Raw genomic sequence first — 20371 nt, forward strand, 5'->3', positions numbered from 1 at the left:
CCGCAGTAAGCAGCAGGAGCGGGCGGCTATTTAAACTTGCCGCCGTGCTCCTGCTCCTCTCAGCTGTGGGGGACACCCTGTAAAGAAGTGGGGATTCCCCTCATTATGATTCCCCACTTCTTTACAGGGCGTCCCCCACAGCTGAGAGGAGCAGGAGCACGGCGGCAAGTTTAAATAGCCACCAGCTCCTGCCTCTCACTGTTCCCGAACACCTCTAACTGTCAGCTGAACATCAGTTCAGCTGACAGTTATCCCCCTGATTTTGTTCGGATACCGAGCAATGTTCGAGTACCGAGCAAAACATCAGGGGGAAATTTAGGGGGGGAATTGTTTGAACTCTGAGGTGTTCGGGAACCGAGGTATTACTGTAGTGCTAAATGTTACCATACACACCCATACAGAACCATATGCAACCTTACGCACCCATACAGAACCATATGCACCCTGTTGACATTACTTGAGTACATCTGGTTCCTGCATGGTGTCATTTGAATAGATAATTGTACTGCATGTTGCACTATTTTGTCAGGGATTTTGGAGTGAACCTGCGACAGGCACCCAAACTTCATTAGGCAGTGTTATGTGGTTAGGATGTGGCGGTATTATTTGCCCCCTGTGTAAAGTTATTATTTGTTATATTGGTTTTGGTATATAGGATTTTAGACTGTAACAATATAGTGATAGAACGTAGTCACTATTTGGCGTTAGTATGTGTTCATTCTGTGGCGGCATTACGTGGCCTTTATATACTGTTAGTATGTTTATACTTTAGTACAGAAGGTTTTGTTAATACTAGACTTGACATAAAAAACACTTTTGAGACAGAGACTTGCCAAAAGCTATTATAAGTTAGTCTGATTGATCAGGAGAACATGTGCCGCCTCTCTCCCCGTTCTATGTGAATGAGACAGCCCTATAAACTTTCACAACTTTCTCATTCAGGTGACGCAGAGACCCTTTTTTCCTTTTCATTGTACACATTGTGTTTGTCTATGTGAGGCATACCTGATTATGGTCTGGCGTGTTCCTCTTGGACGGGGACATCTACTAGGATGAGGAACCATCATTGACTGTCTTGGATATAGCTATACTTTTGTGTTGTCTCGGCTTCTGGGCGTTGCGGATGATTATTATCGTCCACATACACCAGGTGAGTTGCCACTTATATATATATCTTTCTTTCATGTTCATATGAATGAGCGCCAGTCCCATATTTACTATTGTAACATGTTACACTGAAAAAAACAAAAAATCTGCCTATGGATGATCCCATAGACTTCTATTAGAGGTCAAATCACAGATCTGTAAAATTACAGATATGTGAATAGGAACGTATGGACTGTTCTTTGTCTGCAATAATGGATAAAAAAAATGTAGATGTGTGAATGAGGCCAACTCTTTAAAGCGTACCTGTCGCTATAACATTCAAAATCTAAATTAACAGTAGATGTAATATAAAGCAAATTTGCAATTTACTTTCATTATTTTTTTTTTTTTTTTTTAGTTGGGCTTCCACTCTATGCCTCTCCACTTATGACATGTCGCGCCTCTTTTACTCTGTGTGAACTGGCTCCTACACAAAGAGATTTATGTGACAGATTTTTGAAGCCAAAGCCAGAAACAGACTATGAACAGAGAACATGTCATAGTAACATAGTAAATAAGGTTGAAAGAAGACAAGAGTCCATCAGATTCAACCTAGGGAAATCCTACTGTGTTGATCCAGGGAAGGCAAAACCCCCCATGAGGTAGACAACAATCGCACCACCACAGGGAGAAACACTCCCCCCCCCCCCGCCCCCCTCGACTCCAATGGCGACCAGAACAATCCCCGGATCAACGTATCACCAGAAATCTAATGCCCATAACTTGTAATATTATATTGTTCAAGAAAAGCATCAAGGCCTCCCTTGAACTTATTTAATGAATCGGCCATGACAACATCATGTGGCAGAGAGTTCCACAGTCTTACCGCTCGTACAGTAAAGAACCTGCGTCGATGCTGATGGTGAAATCTTCTTTCCTCTACACGTAGAGGATGCCCCCTTGTCATGGTTACAGACCTAGGAGTAAAAAGACCACTACAAAGATCTCTGTACTGTGCTTTAATATATTTGTATATTGTGATCAGATCGCCCCTAAGACATCTTTTTTCTAGCGTAAATAACCCCAAGCGTGATAACCTGTCCTGGTACTGTAACCCACCCATTCCCTTAATGACCTTTGTTGCCCTCCTCTGCACCCGCTCCAGTTCAGCTGTGTCCTTCTTATATACCGGTGCCCAAAACTGTACACAGTATTCCATATGTGGTCTGACCAGTGATTTATAAAGAGGCAAAACCACTGTATGTTCTCCTCTTTAGCATCTATACCTCTTTTGATGCATCCCATTATTTTATTAGCCTTGGCAGCTGCTGCCTGGTACTGATCACTAAAGTTGAGTTTACTGTCCACCAATACCCCCAGGTCCTTTTCGGAAGTAGTTTTACCCAGTGTTTTATTAATTAGCACATAACTATACTTATTATTTCTACGGTCCAAGTGCATAACCTTACATTTATCCACATTAAACTTCATTTGCCATTTCTCCACCCAAGCCTCTAGCTTCTCCAAATCCCTCTGTAATATGATATTATCCTCCTCTGTGCGGATTACCCAATTTAGTATTGTCTGCAAAAATGGAAATTCTACTCTGTAGCCCCTCTACAAGATCATTAATAAAAATATTAAAAAGAAGTGGACCCAACACTGACCCCGGTGGTACCCCACTAGTAACTAAAACCCAGTCTGAATATGTTCCATCAATGACCACCCTCTGTTTTCTATCACACAACCAGTTACTTACCCATTTGCATACGTTTTCCCCGAGTCCCAGCATCCTCATTTTGTAGACCAACCTTTCATGCGGCACAGTATCGAATGCCTTTGAAAAGTCCAGATCACACAACACAACATCCACAGCCTCCCCCCAGGTCCAGTTTATAACTTACCTCTTCATAGAAGCCGATCAGATTATTCTGACAAAATCGATCCCTCATAAATCCATACTGGTGCTGCGTCATAAGATTATTTTCATTAAGATACTCCAGTATAGCATCTCTTACAATCCCCTCAAACACTTTACCTACTATAGATGTTAGACTTATGGGCCTGTAGTTTCCAGGATCACTCTTTGACCCCTTTTTGAATATTGGTACCACATTAGCTATGCGCCAGTCCAGAGGAAAAATCCCTGTCATTATAGAATCTTCAAATATTAGGAATAACGGTCTGTCTAACACAGTATTTAATTCTTGCAAAATGTCATGAAGGAAAGACTAAGATTTCTCCTCTTTTCACAACCATTCCTGGCTTAATGAAAAATAATGAATGTAAATTGCAAACTTGCTTTATATCACATCTACTACTGATTTAGCGTTTGAAAGTTATAACGACAGTGACACTTTAACTTAAAATGTAAGGTGGCCATTCCCCATTGTCGCTCTTGCAATTGCAGATTGACAATGGTAGCCACAGCAGCTGGAGGACTTGGAGCAGCCTCTGCTGGCCACGGGAGCCAACACCCTTATTTGCTGTACCCGTCAGTATAACACTAATATAATACACATAATAATAATAATAATAATAATAATAATAGACACAATACACTGCAGTACAGATTGCAATGAATAGCTTGCACAGTCTAGTCCTATAGGTAAAGTAAAATAATTAAGAGGGGGTGGCACTGAAACTCACTTGCCCTCCTTGGCTGTACCCTTTGCTTACACTCAGACCCCATAACCAATATGGAAGGTTTTTCACAGTGACAGATACACTTTAAATATCAAACACAAAATAATCTTTAAACTTTAATTTTACAGGTCTGTATAGAAGTAATAGTTCCATGGAATCCATAAGGTAAAGCATTTAATTTGGGAATAGGTAGGCATGAATATCTCATGGTCTGGTCACATTGGGCTGAAGGCTTATGTTCAATGTAGATGTGTAACCGTGTATAAGATTATCCAAAGAAAGATATTAGACTTCTTGTTTGTACGGCAAGTGCCCAGTACATATTTATTCAGTAGAAAAGTACAATCACACACCATAAGATCCAATGTTTTGGTGTAAACCTTTTTCTAGGATTCTGTGCAGTGTAATGTAGGAGTGAGCTGGAGGATGTATAGTCCCATATAGGATGGAAGCACAAAGGCACATGAGCTATACAAGAGCGGAATGGTGGTGGTCACGTTCTAATTGGAGGAGCGGAGAGATGAGGAGAAAGGCGGGAGGGTGTCCGGCCATGTCGCTTATCATCTTTGTGGCTCCGTTTGTGGATAATCTTATACACTAGGAATATTCTATCCACTGAGTGCAATTCTTTATAATTATTATTATTACAAAGGTCATTGATGCCCGGATGTCCAGGTTGCACAGGACGCCTCACTCCTGGCCAGCTGGGGGTGCTCCGGCAGGCAGAGAGCTTCACTGCACACCTGACTTAGAAACAGACGGTAGATGTGCTGTGTGTCTGCTGAAGCACACGACACATCTAACTTCTATTTCTAGAGAGCAGTGCAGCTCTCTGCCGGAACGTCCCTGGCTGCCCTCCTCCCGCAGTGCTTATCTCCTCACCTCCCCTACTTGGCGCCGTAACATTATATCACCCGGACTGCACGTCCAGCTAATCATTAAGGGGACGTGCAGTCCAGGAGGTGGTAGTTGTGTGGGGAGCTGTAGTTAGGTGGGGGCTGTAGTTGTTTGGGGGAGATGGGGGTGTTAGTTGTTTGGATAGCTGTAGTTGGGTGGGGGTAGTAGTTGTGTGGGGGGCTGGGGGTGGTAGTTGTGAGTATGGCGAAGGGGGTCGGGTGATGGGTGTTGTCTAGAGGGGTGGGAGGCAGAAGGAGCTTTATGTTTCTTTAAGTGTGTGTGTGTGGGGGGGGGGGGGGGGGGAGCCGCAAAAAAGGTTTTGTGCAGGGCGCCATTTACCCTAAGGCCGGCCCTAGTGTTCAGACACCTATAGGAACGGGCATAGCAAGCAGGGCTGTGGAGTTGGAATCGTTGAGTTGGAGCTGTGGAGAGTGACTTGGGGAAAAAATGTACCGACTCTGATTTCAGCTTTAAAACAAACCTTTTAAAATGTTATAATTGAGTTTTCATATGGATTTTATAAATGTTCCTCATTAATATAGTTTATGTTTTATCAATTTAAGCCCTTTATTTATAACAACTAGAAAAACCCTCTCATATACATTTTAGTTTCCTCCATATATCAGTAATCTGGTCTCTATTTGGCAGCCTGTTTCTGAGCTGGAAGAGTCCATTGTGTGGGGGGTGATCTGTGCTGTTCTCTTCCTGGATGCTGGATAACTGTATATGAGCAGCAGTGTAATATGAAGATATCCTGTGTAATATAGAGGAGGAGGAGACATAAGTAGTGTAGCAGTAACCTCTGTCCTCAGTGTGGTGTTTTCTCTCTGAGAGAAGATTGTGTGTTTATTTTTGGTGTTCTATGGCTGCAGCAGGCTGTGTGAGTGTGTGTTTATCTTCAGTATGTTATAGCTGCAGAAGGCTGTGTGTGTATCAGTGTGTGTGGCTGCAGTGCACTGTGTGTTCTATGGCTGCAGCAGTCTCTGTGTGTGCAGCAGTAGGTGTGTGTGTATGTTATGGCTGCAGCAGGCTGTGTGTGTGTTTATGCTATGGCTGCAGCAGGCTGTGTGTGTGTTTATGCTATGGCTGCAGCAGGCTGTGTGTGTGTGTGCGTATGCCTATGGCTGACTTCTCTATATCACTAGTATCTGGCATTGTTAGTAGTGTTTCTTTGTGTATGGTGAATATTTAGTTAGAACTATAGAAAATTGTCAGCAGAAAAGACTCTGAGTTGTAGTTCTGAGTTATTCAGGACAGAGAATCTGCTTTATACTTTTCCTTATTCACTCAGAAGTCGCCCCAGGATCATGTAGGACATTAGTAGCAAGCTGCTGAGACAGTTCTACTTTACACCAGTGTGATAAATAACTCCCCTGGAGTCTGACTGGCCGTTTATAAAGGAGCTGGAGTCTGAGTCAGAGCTGCGGCTTACTGACTCCACATCCCTGGTAGCAAGGGGTACAGCCTAGGGGTAGCAAGTGAGTGTAGGTGCCCCCTCCCTGCCTATTGTTACCTATAGGGAATCTCAGCAGACAGCAATGCTCTCCAAATAAAGGAATATTCTGCTACGTTATTCATAATAGAAAAGAAGCAGAGAGCAGTGTCAAAGCCTTTCTATATTTCACACCTGCCTAGGCCGTTCGCCACTTTCAGTTTTGACAGCGTCAACTAAATGGTTAAATATCAGGTAAAATAAGCACCGGCCCCCAACTTCTCATAGCAGCCGGGAGACACAATGAATGGAGCTGGCCCAAGCTGGGCTCCTGCTTGCTTCTCAGGTTCCCTGACATCCCGCTCAGCCAATCATTAGCTGTGATGGGGCAGCGCACTGTATGGCTGAGCGGGATATCTGCTGTATGAGTGAAGGCACAAATGGTGCACCTGTACAGCACGCCTAGGCGTTAAAGGAAAAAAATTAGAAATAAAAAACAGTAAAATTGCATTGTTTGTATTTTTGTATTTATGTTTATTTTTTTGAGGAGATTGGGGGGAAATAAGGGGTATGGGTGAGGGAGATGGGGGGGAGAGATGGTATGAGGGAGGGAGATGGGGGTATGAGGGAGAAGGGAAAATGGGGTTTCATCCCTTCGATTATTTTGCTTTAAAAAGTCTATAGAGGCGTCTACATCTTTCCCTTTTTTCTTTCAGAAGTGTTCGTAATGGCTTCTTTCTTATTAGTTTTAATTTTCTTGTTAGAGTAGACACTTTTCGTGAGGTCTCCTTAGCCCGAGTCTTCAGTTTTTGAAAAGTGGAACCAACAGCTTCCGGGATGACTGCCATGAAAAAAGAAAGCCGTCAGTAGGTAAGATATATAATAGAAGCTTTCACTTTAACCCTTTAAGGACCGGGGCCTAGTTTTCAAATCTGACATGTGTCACTTTTGGTGGAATCACACACAGGAGTTTCCAGCATTTATGTGGTAATAGCTCTGGGATGCTTTAATTTATCCCAGTAATTGTGTGTTGAGTGTGTTGTTTGTGACACATTGGAGCAGATGTATTAAAGATGTGCGGCGTGTCCTCATCCTGTGCCTGATCTATCATAGTATACACCGTGCGTAATCCATGGCTGATACCTACACCTGCTCCGGAGGTGCGCCGCCGGTCCTGCTAGATTTATTAAGGGGTGTACCAGGTAAATGGGGGCAGGGCTTTATTTAGCACTTGTGTACTGACCGCTGGTACAGAAACAGCTACAGAACATAAATAGCTCAAGTATAGCAAGAAATGGCTGGGATATCCTAGCAGCAGCTGCCTCCCTGGAGCCCATATAATTTCAGCATACAGGCCTGTCCCCAACAAGAGTACAGTAATACTTACCTGGCTTGTGGACTATGACCTCTTGCAACATATCAAGCTTTTTATAACATCTTTTTAGACGGCGCTTCAGACACCTGTAACTGTGAAACAGAGAAATCTTGTTATATAGACCTGTAAAGATTCCAATGCTGACTTATCCATCAGAATACCCCCTCCCCCACTACTGACCGTGATATATAAAGGTACAATGTATAACCAGCAAGAAGGATTTAGCACAGTCTAATCCCTGGCTGCAGTGCTTATTGCTCCCCCTATCGGTCACACAGTACAATGAACTTACATTTTGGCTTATACAGTAGATCCCTATAGACAATAATGTGATATGTAAGGTATATGAGGAAGAAAACTCACCAGTAAATACCAGCAAACAGCAGTGCGCCACCTATGGCCAGGATTATAACACCTCTGACTGATGAGAAAGAAACAAGATGGTTGTTATTATTACTGACAGTGTATTCTATAAGACATAGTACAACATCTATAACTCCTCCTGATGCCAGCCATGTCCTTCATAAAGCCATCATTAGGGCAGGGACTGGCAGCTTGGTTGGGCACAGTGGAAACAATAGCTGGAGGGTCTGTTCACACACTGCAGATTTCACCACCGACCGGGCTGAACAGGAGGTTGTGAGAGCAAAACTAAGGGAGTAAAAACGGACTACTCACTTTTCCTAGGAATAATATGCCACAGTTCTGTCGCTATCCTGGACCCTGAAGAATAAAGAAAAGTAACAACATGAAATACACAATAACAGCAGCTGATCCCCAAGACTTTTCTTCCAACCATCTAAACCCTAGAAACCCCTCACAAACCCTCCACAATGATAATGTCCATTACCTGCTGGCGTCTCTGTAACTTGTCCCTGTACATGACAGGTAAATATCACCAAACATATCACAGCAATCCTCTGCACATCCATCTTCACAGCAAATACTGAAAAGACTGAAGTGTAATCCGAGAACCTAGAAGCCTGGACTCTCTATTGTGATGTCACAATCATTACAATGATGATGTCATATGACCTATGCCTGAAGTAGGTGACATCACAATAGAGTGTCCAGGCTTCTAAGTTCTGGGATTACACTTCAGTCTTTTCAGTATTTGCTGTGAAGATGGATGTGCAGAGGATTGCTGTGATATGTTTGGTGATATTTACCTGTCATGTACAGGGACAAGTTACAGAGACGCCAGCAGGTAATGGACATTATCATTGTGGAGGGTTTGTGAGGGGTTTCTAGGGTTTAGATGGTTGGAAGAAAAGTCTTGGGGATCAGCTGCTGTTATTGTGTATTTCATGTTGTTTCTTTCCTTTATTCTTCAGGGTCCAGGATAGCGACAGAACTGTGGCATATTATTCCTAGGAAAAGTGAGTAGTCCGTTTTTACTCCCTTAGTTTTGCACTCACAACCTCCTGTTCAGCCCGGCCGGTGGTGACATCTGCAGTGTGTGAACAGACCCTCCAGCTATTGTTTCCACTGTGCCCAACCAAGCTGCCAGTCCCTGCCCTACTGATGGCTTTATGAAGGACATGGCTGGCATCAGGAGGAGTTATAGATGTTGTACTATGTCTTATAGAATACACTGTCAGTAATAATAACAACCATCTTGTTTCTTTCTCATCAGTCAGAGGTGTTATAATCCTGGCCATAGGTGGCGCACTGCTGTTTGCTGGTATTTACTGGTGAGTTTTTTTTCCTCATCTACTTTACATATCACATTATTGTCTATAAGGGTATAAACCCACACACCGTATACGCAGCAAACACGCAGCAAATACGCAGCAGATTAGATCTAAATAACTGAACACAGCATCAAATCTTCACCATCAAATCTGCTGCGTATTTGTTGCTTATCTGCTGCGTATACGGTGTGTGTGTTTGTATCCTAACAGTGTTTCTCAACGCCAGTCCTCAAGACCCAACAGGTCATGTTTTGCGGAATTACCAGTTGATATAATTATAGTCGGTGCACCAGTAACTGCCACATCTGTCCGTTGTATGGGATATCTGCAATACATGACCTGTTGGGTCTTGAGGACTGGAGTTGAGAAACACTGGTCTATAGGGATCTGCTGTATAAGCCACACTGATAATTACAGGTCTATATAACAAGATTTCTCTATTTCACAGTTACAGGTGTCTGAAGCATCGCATAAAAAGATGTTATAAAAAGCTAGATTTGTTGCAGGAAGTCATAGTCCACAAGCCAGGTAAGTATTACTGTAATCTTGTTGGGGACAGGCCTGTAGGCTGAAATTATATGGGCTCCAGGGAGGCAGCTGCTGCTAGGATATCCCAGCCATTTCTTGCTATATTTTTGAGCTTTCTATGCTCTGCAGCTATTTCTGTACTAGTTGTCAGTACACAAGTGCTAAATAAAGCCCTGCCCCCATTTACCTTGTACACCCCTTAGTAAATTTAGTGGGACCTGACGCGCACCTCCGGAGCATGTGTAGATATCAGCCATGGATTACTGTCCATTACTGTCTGTGTAATCGGGCCATTACCTAATGATTGTTTCCTTTTTTCATGGCTTCCCGGAAGCTGTAAAACAGGTTAGATCCACTTTTCAGAAAATGAAGACTCGGGCTATGGAGACCGCAAGAAAATTAAAAATAATAATAAGAAAGCCAGTACGAACACTTCTGAAAGAAAAAAGGGAAAGATGTAAACGCCTTTATAACCTTTTTAAAGCAAAAAAATAGAAGAAAAGAACCCCACATTTCCCCTTACCCCTCCCCCATACCCCTTATTTCCTCCCCCTTTCCTTTGAAAATATAAACAATCCTAAAAAAAATTAATAGAAGTAAAACACTGCAGTTTTACTGTTTTTTATTTCCATATTTATATATTTTCTAACCCCTTGGCGTGCAGTACAGTTGCACCATTTGTTCCTTATGGGTGCCTTCACATGTACAGGATCTGCAGCAGATTTCACGATGCAAGTTCTGCAGCAAAATCTGCTGCGATTCTGTGTCCTCTCATTTTCTGTGGGTTTACACACTTACAATGAATTTTTCTTTCCGCTGCGAGTATGTAAAGTCCCTTCCCACTTAACCCAATGCTGCTGGGCTAATATGTTACCTGTCCGCGATGCCTCTTGCTTCTCAGGCTCCCTAACATCCCACTAAGCCAGTCATTAGCTGTGATGGGACAGCGCACTGTATGGCTGAGCGGGACGCCATTGAGCCGGGAGCCTGAGAAGCAATCAGGTAGTATATTAGCCCGGCAGCGTTGGAGCTAAGTGAAAAGAGGCTTTTCATACTCGCAGCGGAATGAAAAATCAATTGCAAGTAAGGAAGGGCATGGAGCGAGCGCAGTAAAGCGGAGGCCTGGCGTGACTGGGTTCAGCTGGGACTGTAGGCAAAGGGGGAGAAGGAGTTACAGGTAGAGGGACAGCAGCAGGAGGATAGGAAAGGGTTAAGGGAAGTTGGTGAGCGGTTTGAAAGAAGACTGGATTGGAGCAGGTCACTCACCAAGCAAGGAATCGGAGTCCATAAAAGTAGGATGAGCATGTGGATCGTCAGTTGTCCGCCAGACCAGCTTCAGCCTGGCCGCCCTAGCTAGCAACGTGGGTTGCGTACGTGGGTTGGGTTGAGGGTCTTTGTGTTTCTTTGTCATGACAGCCTGCATAGGGAGGTCTTGCAGGGCACTTCAATGGGGCCGGGATAAATGGGGACCCATCATAGGGATGGCTTCCCCTTTTTACAAAGTTATCTGGTGATAGAAAGTGTGGTGTTAAGTTATGTGTTGTTCCCTTCGGGATAGGGCCCTGGGAACAGTGTGGTGAATTGGCAGTACCGTCAGACATATTGTAAGCTCCTGAGTCAGTGCGGTGCAGGTAGGAGAAATTGGTTTGGTTTTGGTACTGCCCTGATGGGGCCCTGCCAGACCTTCCTGGTTTTACAAATTACAGAAAGTTATTAATATCTTGATAATATTTGTGATTTTTTTTTTTTTTTATAATATTTGTTGACATGTTGTTTGTTATGTTGAAGCACTTTCATAAAAGTCTGTTGTGGCCGTTCTATTCCAACGCTAAACTGGAATCGATTTGAAGTTTGGGAAGTGAAGGTAAAAGGAGGAGGGGGTGGGCATTGAAGTGACTGTTTTAGAGTGGGTGAGTGCATGGGGGAGTTAACCAGAAGGAACTCGGCTATACCCAAAGTCATGTAAAACCATAGAAAATGACTGGACATAGGATCACAGCAGAGGGCTTGGGCCCGCTTCACACACTGGGTCTTCTGGCTGCTATGATTAGCTGGGGCTGCCACTTGTTACCTGTTCAGCAACTGTCCCATCCTCTGCGCGTTCTGCTCATCCTTTCATCTTCAGGCGCAGACAGCGTTGGACAGATACACTGTGTGCGCCCGATCTGACACACACACACCAAGCTGCGGGACACATTGGTCGCAGGCAGTGTCTCTGTCCCACGCTGTCTGCGCTGGAAGGTGAAAGGAGAATGAGGAGAGCACGCAGAGGATGATGTAGCTGCCGGGGGAGGACACGTGCGCTGCCGCGAGAATGCAGCCAGGGGGCGCGTGACAGGTGAGTTGATGATTTATTTATTTTTTTCTTCCATTTGGAGGGAGCATAACACAACTTATTGACAGCACAGAGGGGGCATAAAGGAGGGCATAAAACATTGGGGGCACAGGAGGGCATTAAATTAATTGGGGGCACAGAGGAGGGCATAAAATTATATGGGGGCACAGAGGGAGCATAGAACTCATTGGGGCATAAAATTATATGGGGGAACTGAGGAAGCATAACACTAATTGGGACACAAAACCGTATGGTGGCACAGAGGGGACATAAAAATATATAGGTGTATAAAGGGGGCAAAAAAGTAATTGGAGACACAGAGGGGGCCTATTTGATGGGGTACAGTGGCCACTATTAAGGCCCTATTCCGCGGAACGATTATCGGCCGTATTCGGCCGCTACGGACGATAATCGTCCCGTGGAATAGAGTGCAACGATCAGCCGACGTCATTCATGACGGCTGATCGTTGCAGTCGCTGGTTTTTCAACATGTTGATAAACAAGCGACTGATATAGCAGCGATCTGCTGCCGTCACTCCGTTGAATAGGAGCGTCGGCAGCAGACGCCGCTATATCCTATGGGCTGCCCTGACGATCAGCGATCACCCGGGCAGCCCCCCCGCAGCTCCCCGCCGCCCCCTCCCGCGCTCACCCGCTTGCTGCAGCCGAGTTGAATAGCGGCGGCAGCGAGCGGGCAACGAGGAGAAAACGAGCGCTCGTTTGCTCCTCTTAACGACCCGTGTAATAGGCCCTTTACTGCTTGGCTAATACAGAGGGGCACTTTGTATAGAGGGGAGGATAGTGCTAAAGTGAGGAGCCTAAAATGTTTGTTTCACAGATTCTGTGAAGACGAGTTGTAGCTGGGAGAAGTCTTCATGATGGCCGGTGTAACAGGCCAGAGTACACCCCCAGTCCAGACTATACCCTGGGTTAATATGGCCTAGGCTAGATTATTCCCTGGTTATATTTTGGCCTAGGCCGATTTATACCCCCTCAGGCCACATTATACCCCATGAAATCGGTAGCATTTTATTGGGGATTCAGCTTTGTCTGGTAAGGTAAGTGAGAAACTGCTGATGTAAATCTTAAAAGTTTAAACACGGGACATTTATCATTGTGCCTGCACTATTTATTGTGTGTGTGTGGGGGGGGGGCTAATGAGGACAATTTGTGCATTTCATAAAAATCTGTGCAAGATATATTGTGGGTTTTGTTCTATTTTCTATCAGTTTCCACTTTCTGCCCCCTTTTTTAATGTTTGCACTGGGAGGGGGCGGAGTTTTCTATTAACTACTTTTTTCGTTAGATTTATCGTTTGCAAATTTTTACTTTTAGCGCACAATGCTACCGTAGTGTAGCTTTTTAGCCATGCTGTTTTAGGCTGGGTTCACACTGCGTTTTTGCTGTCCGCTTTTTTTTTTCTTTTTTTCTTTTCTCCCCATCCATTTTTTTTTTAAATTGCAAAAAATGGATGATGAAAAACAGATGCATTTGTGTGCTCCCCACTTTGACCTGTTTTTCCTCTGACTGCCATGATAAGAACGGATCAAAATTGACTGTAAAGAACGAAGTGTGAACCCAGCTTTAGACCTAAATTGTGCAAGATGTATCAAGGCACTTGTGTCTAATGACTATTTTTGTGCAAGAACCGTAAAATTTTGTGCAGCCCACAAAAAGCTCCTCCTGCTTAAAAAAAATTGTGCAGATGATGCAGTGATGGGACAGCGCCATCTACTGTCAGTTCAAGGTAAGACCTGTACTGTATTTCCCAACAAGAGGAAGTAGCTGCGTATCTGAGTAGGATGGAAAAAAAAAAAAAGAACTGCACATTTTTCAACAAATTAGAAATAAAGTGAGAAAACCAGTGACATGATAACTTGGAGGAATATGGTTTGGCCTAGACTTTTTTACACTCCCAAATATAGAGTTTATCCCCCGGGGTATACTGTTGCCTGAGCTAGACTATACCCAGGTTTATAGTATGACCTAGGCTATTTTACAAATATATCCCCCGGGATATACTGTGGCCTTGGCCAAGCGTGAGAAAATCAGTGAAGTAATAACATTATGGCCCGGAGAGATATAGCATGGCCTAGGCTGTTTTATACACCCAGCTATATAATATATCCCCTGGGCCAGGGGTGAGGAAACCTGCATAGTGGGGTCTACAGCCCTGTACTCTGACCCAGGCCCTGTCCTCACCTTCCAAATCATGGCAGATCCACTTCAGGCTGGGGCTTACGTCAGGGCAGCGGACTGTTGAGGTAATCTCTCTATAGCTGTAAGGCCCTATTCACACATCCTGTTCCTGTCCGCAATTGCGGATCCGCAGAAAAATAGGACCAATGTATTTCAATGGACCCATACACACATCCGTGTTGTGTACTGGGCTGCAATCCGTTCCGCAAAAAAAAAAAAAAGGACAGGCCCTAGTACGGACAGTAACTGACACACCCAATACAACTCTATGGGGTCCGTATTTTACGGATGCAATACGGATGAAAATTTGCGGATTGCTTACGAATTCAAAATTGCGGATTGGAAAATATACTGATGTGTGAATAGACCCTAACCAATTTCTCCCCAGACAAAGAGTGCTGCATGTATGTACCCACATCTGCTCTGCTCATTCCTTCATGCTCCCTAGAGTCTCTGTCAGGCCTTGTGTTTCCCATCCTCTCCATTCATGCTATAATGTGCCTGCACTAACACACAGCTTAAAGGGAACCAATCACCGGAAAAGCGCATATAGGGCGCATATAGTCATCTGGGCGGTGTGCGGCTAGCAGGTAGTCACGTTCCCCTGAGCGTTCTTCTGCTGTAATCACTCCCCTCTGGGCGTGATTCAAATGGCCGAGTAGCTGTGACATTCTGATGCCAGACGTCGCCGCGCATGCGCAGTACAGCCACTTCCATTCCGGCTGTACTGCACCAGTGTGAGCCGGAGTTCGAGGCTATTCTGCACAGGCGCAGTCCAGCCAGAATGGAAGCGGCTGCACTGCGCATGCGCAGCGGCGTCCGGCATCAGTATGTAAGCACGCTGACCTCGGGCACGGTGCGCTCCCGAGTGACGCCACAGCTACTCTGCCATTTTAATCACGCCCAGAGGGGCGTGATTACAGCAGAACACCCAGGGGACCTTGACTACCTGCTAGCCGCACACCGCCCAGATGACTACCTCAGGTAATTAGCATACAGGGCGCCAGTTTTATAAAGTTACTTTGCGGCTTACACCGGGAAGGCACGGAGGCTATGAAGACACGTGTGGCAAGTGTGCTGTGTGCTCTAACAGCACATTTCAAAGCTCTATATGCTTTTTTCCGGTGATTGGTTCCCTTTAATACACTGCTGCTATAATGTGCCTGCACTTACACTCAGCTATACACACTGCTGCTATTATGTGCCTGCACTAACACACAGCTTAATACACTGCTGCTATAATGTGCCTGCACTTACACTCAGCTATACACACTGCTGCTATTATGTGCCTGCACTAACACACAGCTTAATACACTGCTGCTATAATGTGCCTGCACTTACACTCAGTCATTCACACTGTTGTGTAGAAAATTTTCTGTCTGTCCTCCTGCACAGCTCTGTGATTCTCACTTCCTGATTGGTCCACGCTGAACACACACCCCTCTCCCATTACAGTCATGTGACCACACAGACCTCTGACAGCAGCCCTGCTTCTCTATTTTAGCCTTTTCTACTACCCTACTGCATTATGGGGATCTGCAGTTCTATCCTGTATCTACAAACTGCTGCTGTTTGTTATACACCACATGCTGATAGCTATACTGTACAGTAACTTATAATATCACATATTCAGCTGTTTCTCATTGTTTGTTTCAACTCTTCTACCAGTTATTCAGTGGATTTGGGTTACAAGCACGGTCCCGGAACGAACTATGTTCGTAATCCAAGGCAACACTATATATACAAACTGTATCAGGTTATTCTCAGTGGTGCCAGGTTGTTAACCCTCAATAAGCTGTAAAAGGCTACAGCTCATTGAGGGTTAACTCCCTGACACCACTGCTCCCAGAACACCAGTTATGCTGGGAAGCTTGCTAGAGGGTAGGGTGGGTGGTCGGCCGGGACTCCCCAGTGCTGTGCCACCATGGGCGCCTGCAGGACATCCACTTACTAACTGTGATGATCTTTTGGTGACTGCTTCAGCTGACACTTGAATTCTCCCATATCTGTGTGCTTTCAAAAAGGAGAAGTCCGGCCAAAATTATTTTTTTTATATGTTATTAATTATGGAAAGTTAGACACATTTCTAATATACACTAATTATGGGAAATGCACATAAAGTGCTATTTCCCTCAATTTAGTAGATCATGGAGACTTCAGTTTTTCTAAAAACCAGTGGCGTCACAAACCGAACCAGAGCAGGGCTGGGTGTAATTCCTATGAAGCGTCCAGTAGGGGCGCAGTGTATGGAGAAATGACATTGTAAGAATAACTATCACAAGTGCCAACAGCCCCATCCACGGCACATAGGACGGGGCTGCTAACACTTGTAGTGCGGCTCCCGCCTTCGGCGCCATAGCAGACCTCGGACCAGCGTCTCCCCCTCTCCCCGTGCGACAAGCAGACCTCAGACCAGTGATCCCCCCCAGGATCCCATAGCTTACCCCTGCACACCCCCTTCCCCCGGGTGCCCCCCGATCTGCACAAAGAGGACATACACATCCTCCTGTGCTGCGGCGTCTCCCCGCTCTGTCTCTCTCTCCTCTCCCGCTGCTGTACGGGAGAAGAGGCAGAGCGGGGAGACGCCGCAGCACAGGAGGATGTGTATGTCCTCTCTGTGCAGATCGGGGGGCACCCGGGGGAAGGGGGTGTGCAGGGGTAAGCTATGGGGTCCTGGGGCGATCACTGGTCTGAAGTCTGCTTGTCGCACGGGGAGGGGGGGGGGCGCTGGTCTGAGATCTGCTATGGCGCAGGAGGCGGGAGTCGCACTACAAGTGTCAGCAGCCCCGTCCTATGTGCCGTGGATGGGGCTGCTGGCACTCCTGAATAGTGAAGTTTGTGGGTTTTAGGGGGGGTGGGCGGCTGGTCTGGGGTCTGCTGTCCGGGGGGGGGGGGGAGACAGGGGGAAGCCGCAATACATGTGCCACCAGCCCCGTCCTAGGCGCCGTGGATGGGGCTGATGGCACTTCTGATAGGAGTAGTTTGGGGGTCTTTAGGTGGTGGGGGTGTTCACTGAGGGGCTGCTGGCATGGGGGCAGCTGCACCACAAGTGCCAGCAGCCCCATCCTATGTGCCGTGGATGGGGCTGCTGGCACTTGTGATAGTTATTCTTACAATGTCATTTCTCTATACACTGCGCCCCTACTGGACACTTCATAAGAATTACACCCAGCCCTGCTCTGGTTCGGTTTGTGACGTCACTGGTTTTTAGAAAAACTGAAGTCTGCCTGATCCACTAAATTGAGGGAAATAGCAATTTATGTGCATTTCCCATAATTAGTGTATATTAGAAATGTGTCTAACTTTCCATAATTAATAACATATAAAAAAATAATTTTGGCCGGACTTCTCCTTTAATTTGGCACCACCCGCTGCTGAATCAGCGGGCAGTACCAGATGATGGAGGCCTGAGGGGATGCTACTACTCGCTGCGGGGAGAACCAGCAGTGGCTTTATAGGAAGAGGCAAGATTGGCATGCTGGTATTTGGCACCGCCATGTTCGCTTTATAAGTTGCGGTGAGTCTCTTCCCCCCCCCCCCACACACACACACTTTATAAAACTAAAAATACTGTACTTTATTATTATTTCACCTTCCTAAAAATTTACATAAAAAGTACTCAAAATGTGAATGGTGTATTCTCTCCAGTCTGACACAGTGCTCAATGCTGCCATCTCTGTCCAGTGCAGTAGCAAATCCCCATAGAAAAGTTCTCCTGCACTCCAAACTGGAAAAAAATAGCTCTTCCTGCAGGACATACAACAGCTGATAAGTACTGGAAGACTCCAGATTTTTTAATAGAAGTAAATTCCAAATCTCTGGCACCAGTTGATTTGAAAGAAAAAAAAGTTTTGGCGAACCTTCTCTTTACAAACATCACCTTATCCTGCAAAAAAAATGAGCCCTTGTACAGCTGTTGATTAAAAAGAAAGAATACATGTATATAAATTGGGTATCATCGTAATTGTTTTCACCTGCAGAATGCATGTATCATGTCATTTGGATTGTATGAAGAAACTGCATAAAAAATACTTTTTTTTTTTTTTTTTGGCCTTGCAGGTATCAATCATTACTACAGAAGGATAAGCAGCCGAAGCAAAGCTCAAAGTGGCAATTAGATAATGTGAGCAAACACAGAAGATCTTACACTCCTGGACATTACCAGAGACATGCAGTGGCCTCAAGCGATATTATGTCCAAAACCTTCATAGTAAGCAGTCAGCACTCAACCACAAGCGTGTATAGGCTTCAGAATGAGACGATTATGAAATCCACCACTAGTGGGCAGCACATTACAACCTTTAGTCAAGGGGAAGAACCTATGTCTATGGAAGATGAGCTGCATCAAGAAACTAACTATGACATTTCTGGATTAAACTGTGTCTCTATAACGGCCGCAGAGTGCGTCTGTCAGGATGAACGTCCCCAGAAGACTTATCAGGAAGTCGATGGCTATGAGTCTGGTGAGACCAAGATGACCGACGTTCTGCGTTTGTGCAAAGACTGTAAAAATCTGTACAAAAAAGTGAGAAAAAGAAAACAACCTGCCATGGTTACAGATCCGCACACTACAGGTTAGTCTGAAGCTGTGCCTTTATTCAGTTTAACAGGATGTTGGTAGATGAAAACAGCGGCACTCACCTCTTCATGCATGGAACAGGCAGGATTCTCGACCCCAAAATTCTGCCTGATTTAGAGTGCGTTTACACAGATTTATCTGACAGATTTTTGAAGCCAAAGCCAGGAATGGATCTGAAAATAGGAGAAATCTCAGTCTTTCCTTTATGACCTGTTCCCTGTTTATAGTCTGTTCCTGGCTTTGGCTTCAAAGATCTGTCAGATAAATCTCTCTGTGTATATGCACCATAACTTAGTGCGGACATACCCTTAATCAGTAAATCCTGTCTGTGATTTAGTTATTTTAAATGAATAGGAATTCTCATTGAATAAATCTTTAAGCGAAAATGTTACCATTTTTGTATGTTAGATCCAAGACCCTGGTATATTAAATCCTGGATGTTTGTAAATCAAGTTTCAGGAAGAAGATCCAGAAAAACCCTAAAGAGGTATGATTTAATACATGTTAATATGGAAATGTTTGCTTTTAGCACTGGCTCATGGTGAAAGCATTCAGTAAGATCACTCTTAGGGAAGGTTCCATGTCAACAATTTCTATTCACAGTTGCGGACAGATTAACTTCTATGGCCCTGTTCACATGCCCGTAGTTGTTACAGGTCTGTGCTGCAAAAAAAACTGGACGGCCCTTGTATGGGTCTGTACCAACTATGAATGGGTCAGTGCAATTGCAGACGACTATTGATGCACATCTGTATTGCTATCCGTAGCTGCTGATCCACGGCCAAGGACAAGAATACAGACATGTGAACTGGGCCTCATGCTCCTTTTACATGGAGCGATAATTCGCCCAATCGAACGATTAACGATTTCGTAGTAATCATGTGTGTTTGTTTTTTTTATAACGATCAGCATTTAGACGGAACGATATATCGTTTGAAAAAATTGTTATTGCGATCGTTTTAAGATTGCTTAAGCCCATCTCACACACAGGGCGAATCGGTGAAAGACTGTTTAGACAAAGCGATCTGCAAATTTTCAGTGAACGACCAACGATGATTTGAGAACATGTTGAAAGATCAAAATGAACGATTTCTTGTTCGTCGCTTGATCGTTCGCTGTGTTTACACGAGCCGATTATCGATCAAAGGCGATCGCTATCGTGAAAATTCGAACGATATTCGCTCCGTGTAAACGGACGATTACACATCTTAGTATCAACCGTAGCTGCTGCATTCGTTCTTTAATTACAAGTGGCACCTGGACTTGCCTCTTTCAACAGTGGCATATCCAGGTGCTGTCTGCAATAATCAATAAGTATACTTGCCCCTCAACTACAAGTGGAAGTGCTGCAATGATATTCCTATATGCTGAGCAAGTGATGCTGCAGCCAGTCACTGGCCTCAGTGATCACATGCAAGAGACCACTAAGGACTGTCATTGGGTGCAAGGTCAAGCCAATGGGTGCATATAGGTTTTTTTCTTTAGGTTTAAAATACCCTTTTATATGGCCCAATTGAGGCAGTAAAGGAGCCCTGCTTTGCAGTGGTTGTAGATCCTTTACGCAGTTTGCTAGATAGTTTGAGTGATCACTGACATGCAT

At 44.7% G+C, this 20371-nt stretch overlaps 1 protein-coding gene across 1 annotated transcript; it reads left to right on the forward strand.

The window, feature by feature from the left end:
* The first annotated feature begins 1082 nt into the window (after positions 1-1082).
* On the forward strand, positions 1083-19513 carry LOC138774988 (uncharacterized). Its single transcript, XM_069955755.1, has 5 exons — positions 1083-1150; positions 3861-3897; positions 18252-18766; positions 19180-19258; positions 19375-19513. Exons 2-5 carry the CDS (start codon positions 3884-3886, stop codon positions 19511-19513), a joined length of 747 nt encoding a protein of 248 aa, XP_069811856.1. The 5' UTR covers positions 1083-1150; positions 3861-3883.
* Positions 19514-20371: the final 858 nt, after the last annotated feature.

Source organism: Dendropsophus ebraccatus, unplaced genomic scaffold, assembly GCF_027789765.1.
Source record: "Dendropsophus ebraccatus isolate aDenEbr1 unplaced genomic scaffold, aDenEbr1.pat pat_scaffold_1208_ctg1, whole genome shotgun sequence".
NCBI lineage: Eukaryota > Metazoa > Chordata > Amphibia > Anura > Hylidae > Dendropsophus > Dendropsophus ebraccatus.

Coding starts and splice junctions, on each gene's coding strand:
- LOC138774988 (XM_069955755.1), top strand. Junction 18,767..19,179: donor TACAGATCCGCACACTACAG/GTTAGTCTGAAG, acceptor TTTGTATGTTAG/ATCCAAGACCCTGGTATATT. Junction 19,259..19,374: donor TCCAGAAAAACCCTAAAGAG/GTATGATTTAAT, acceptor TTCTATTCACAG/TTGCGGACAGATTAACTTCT.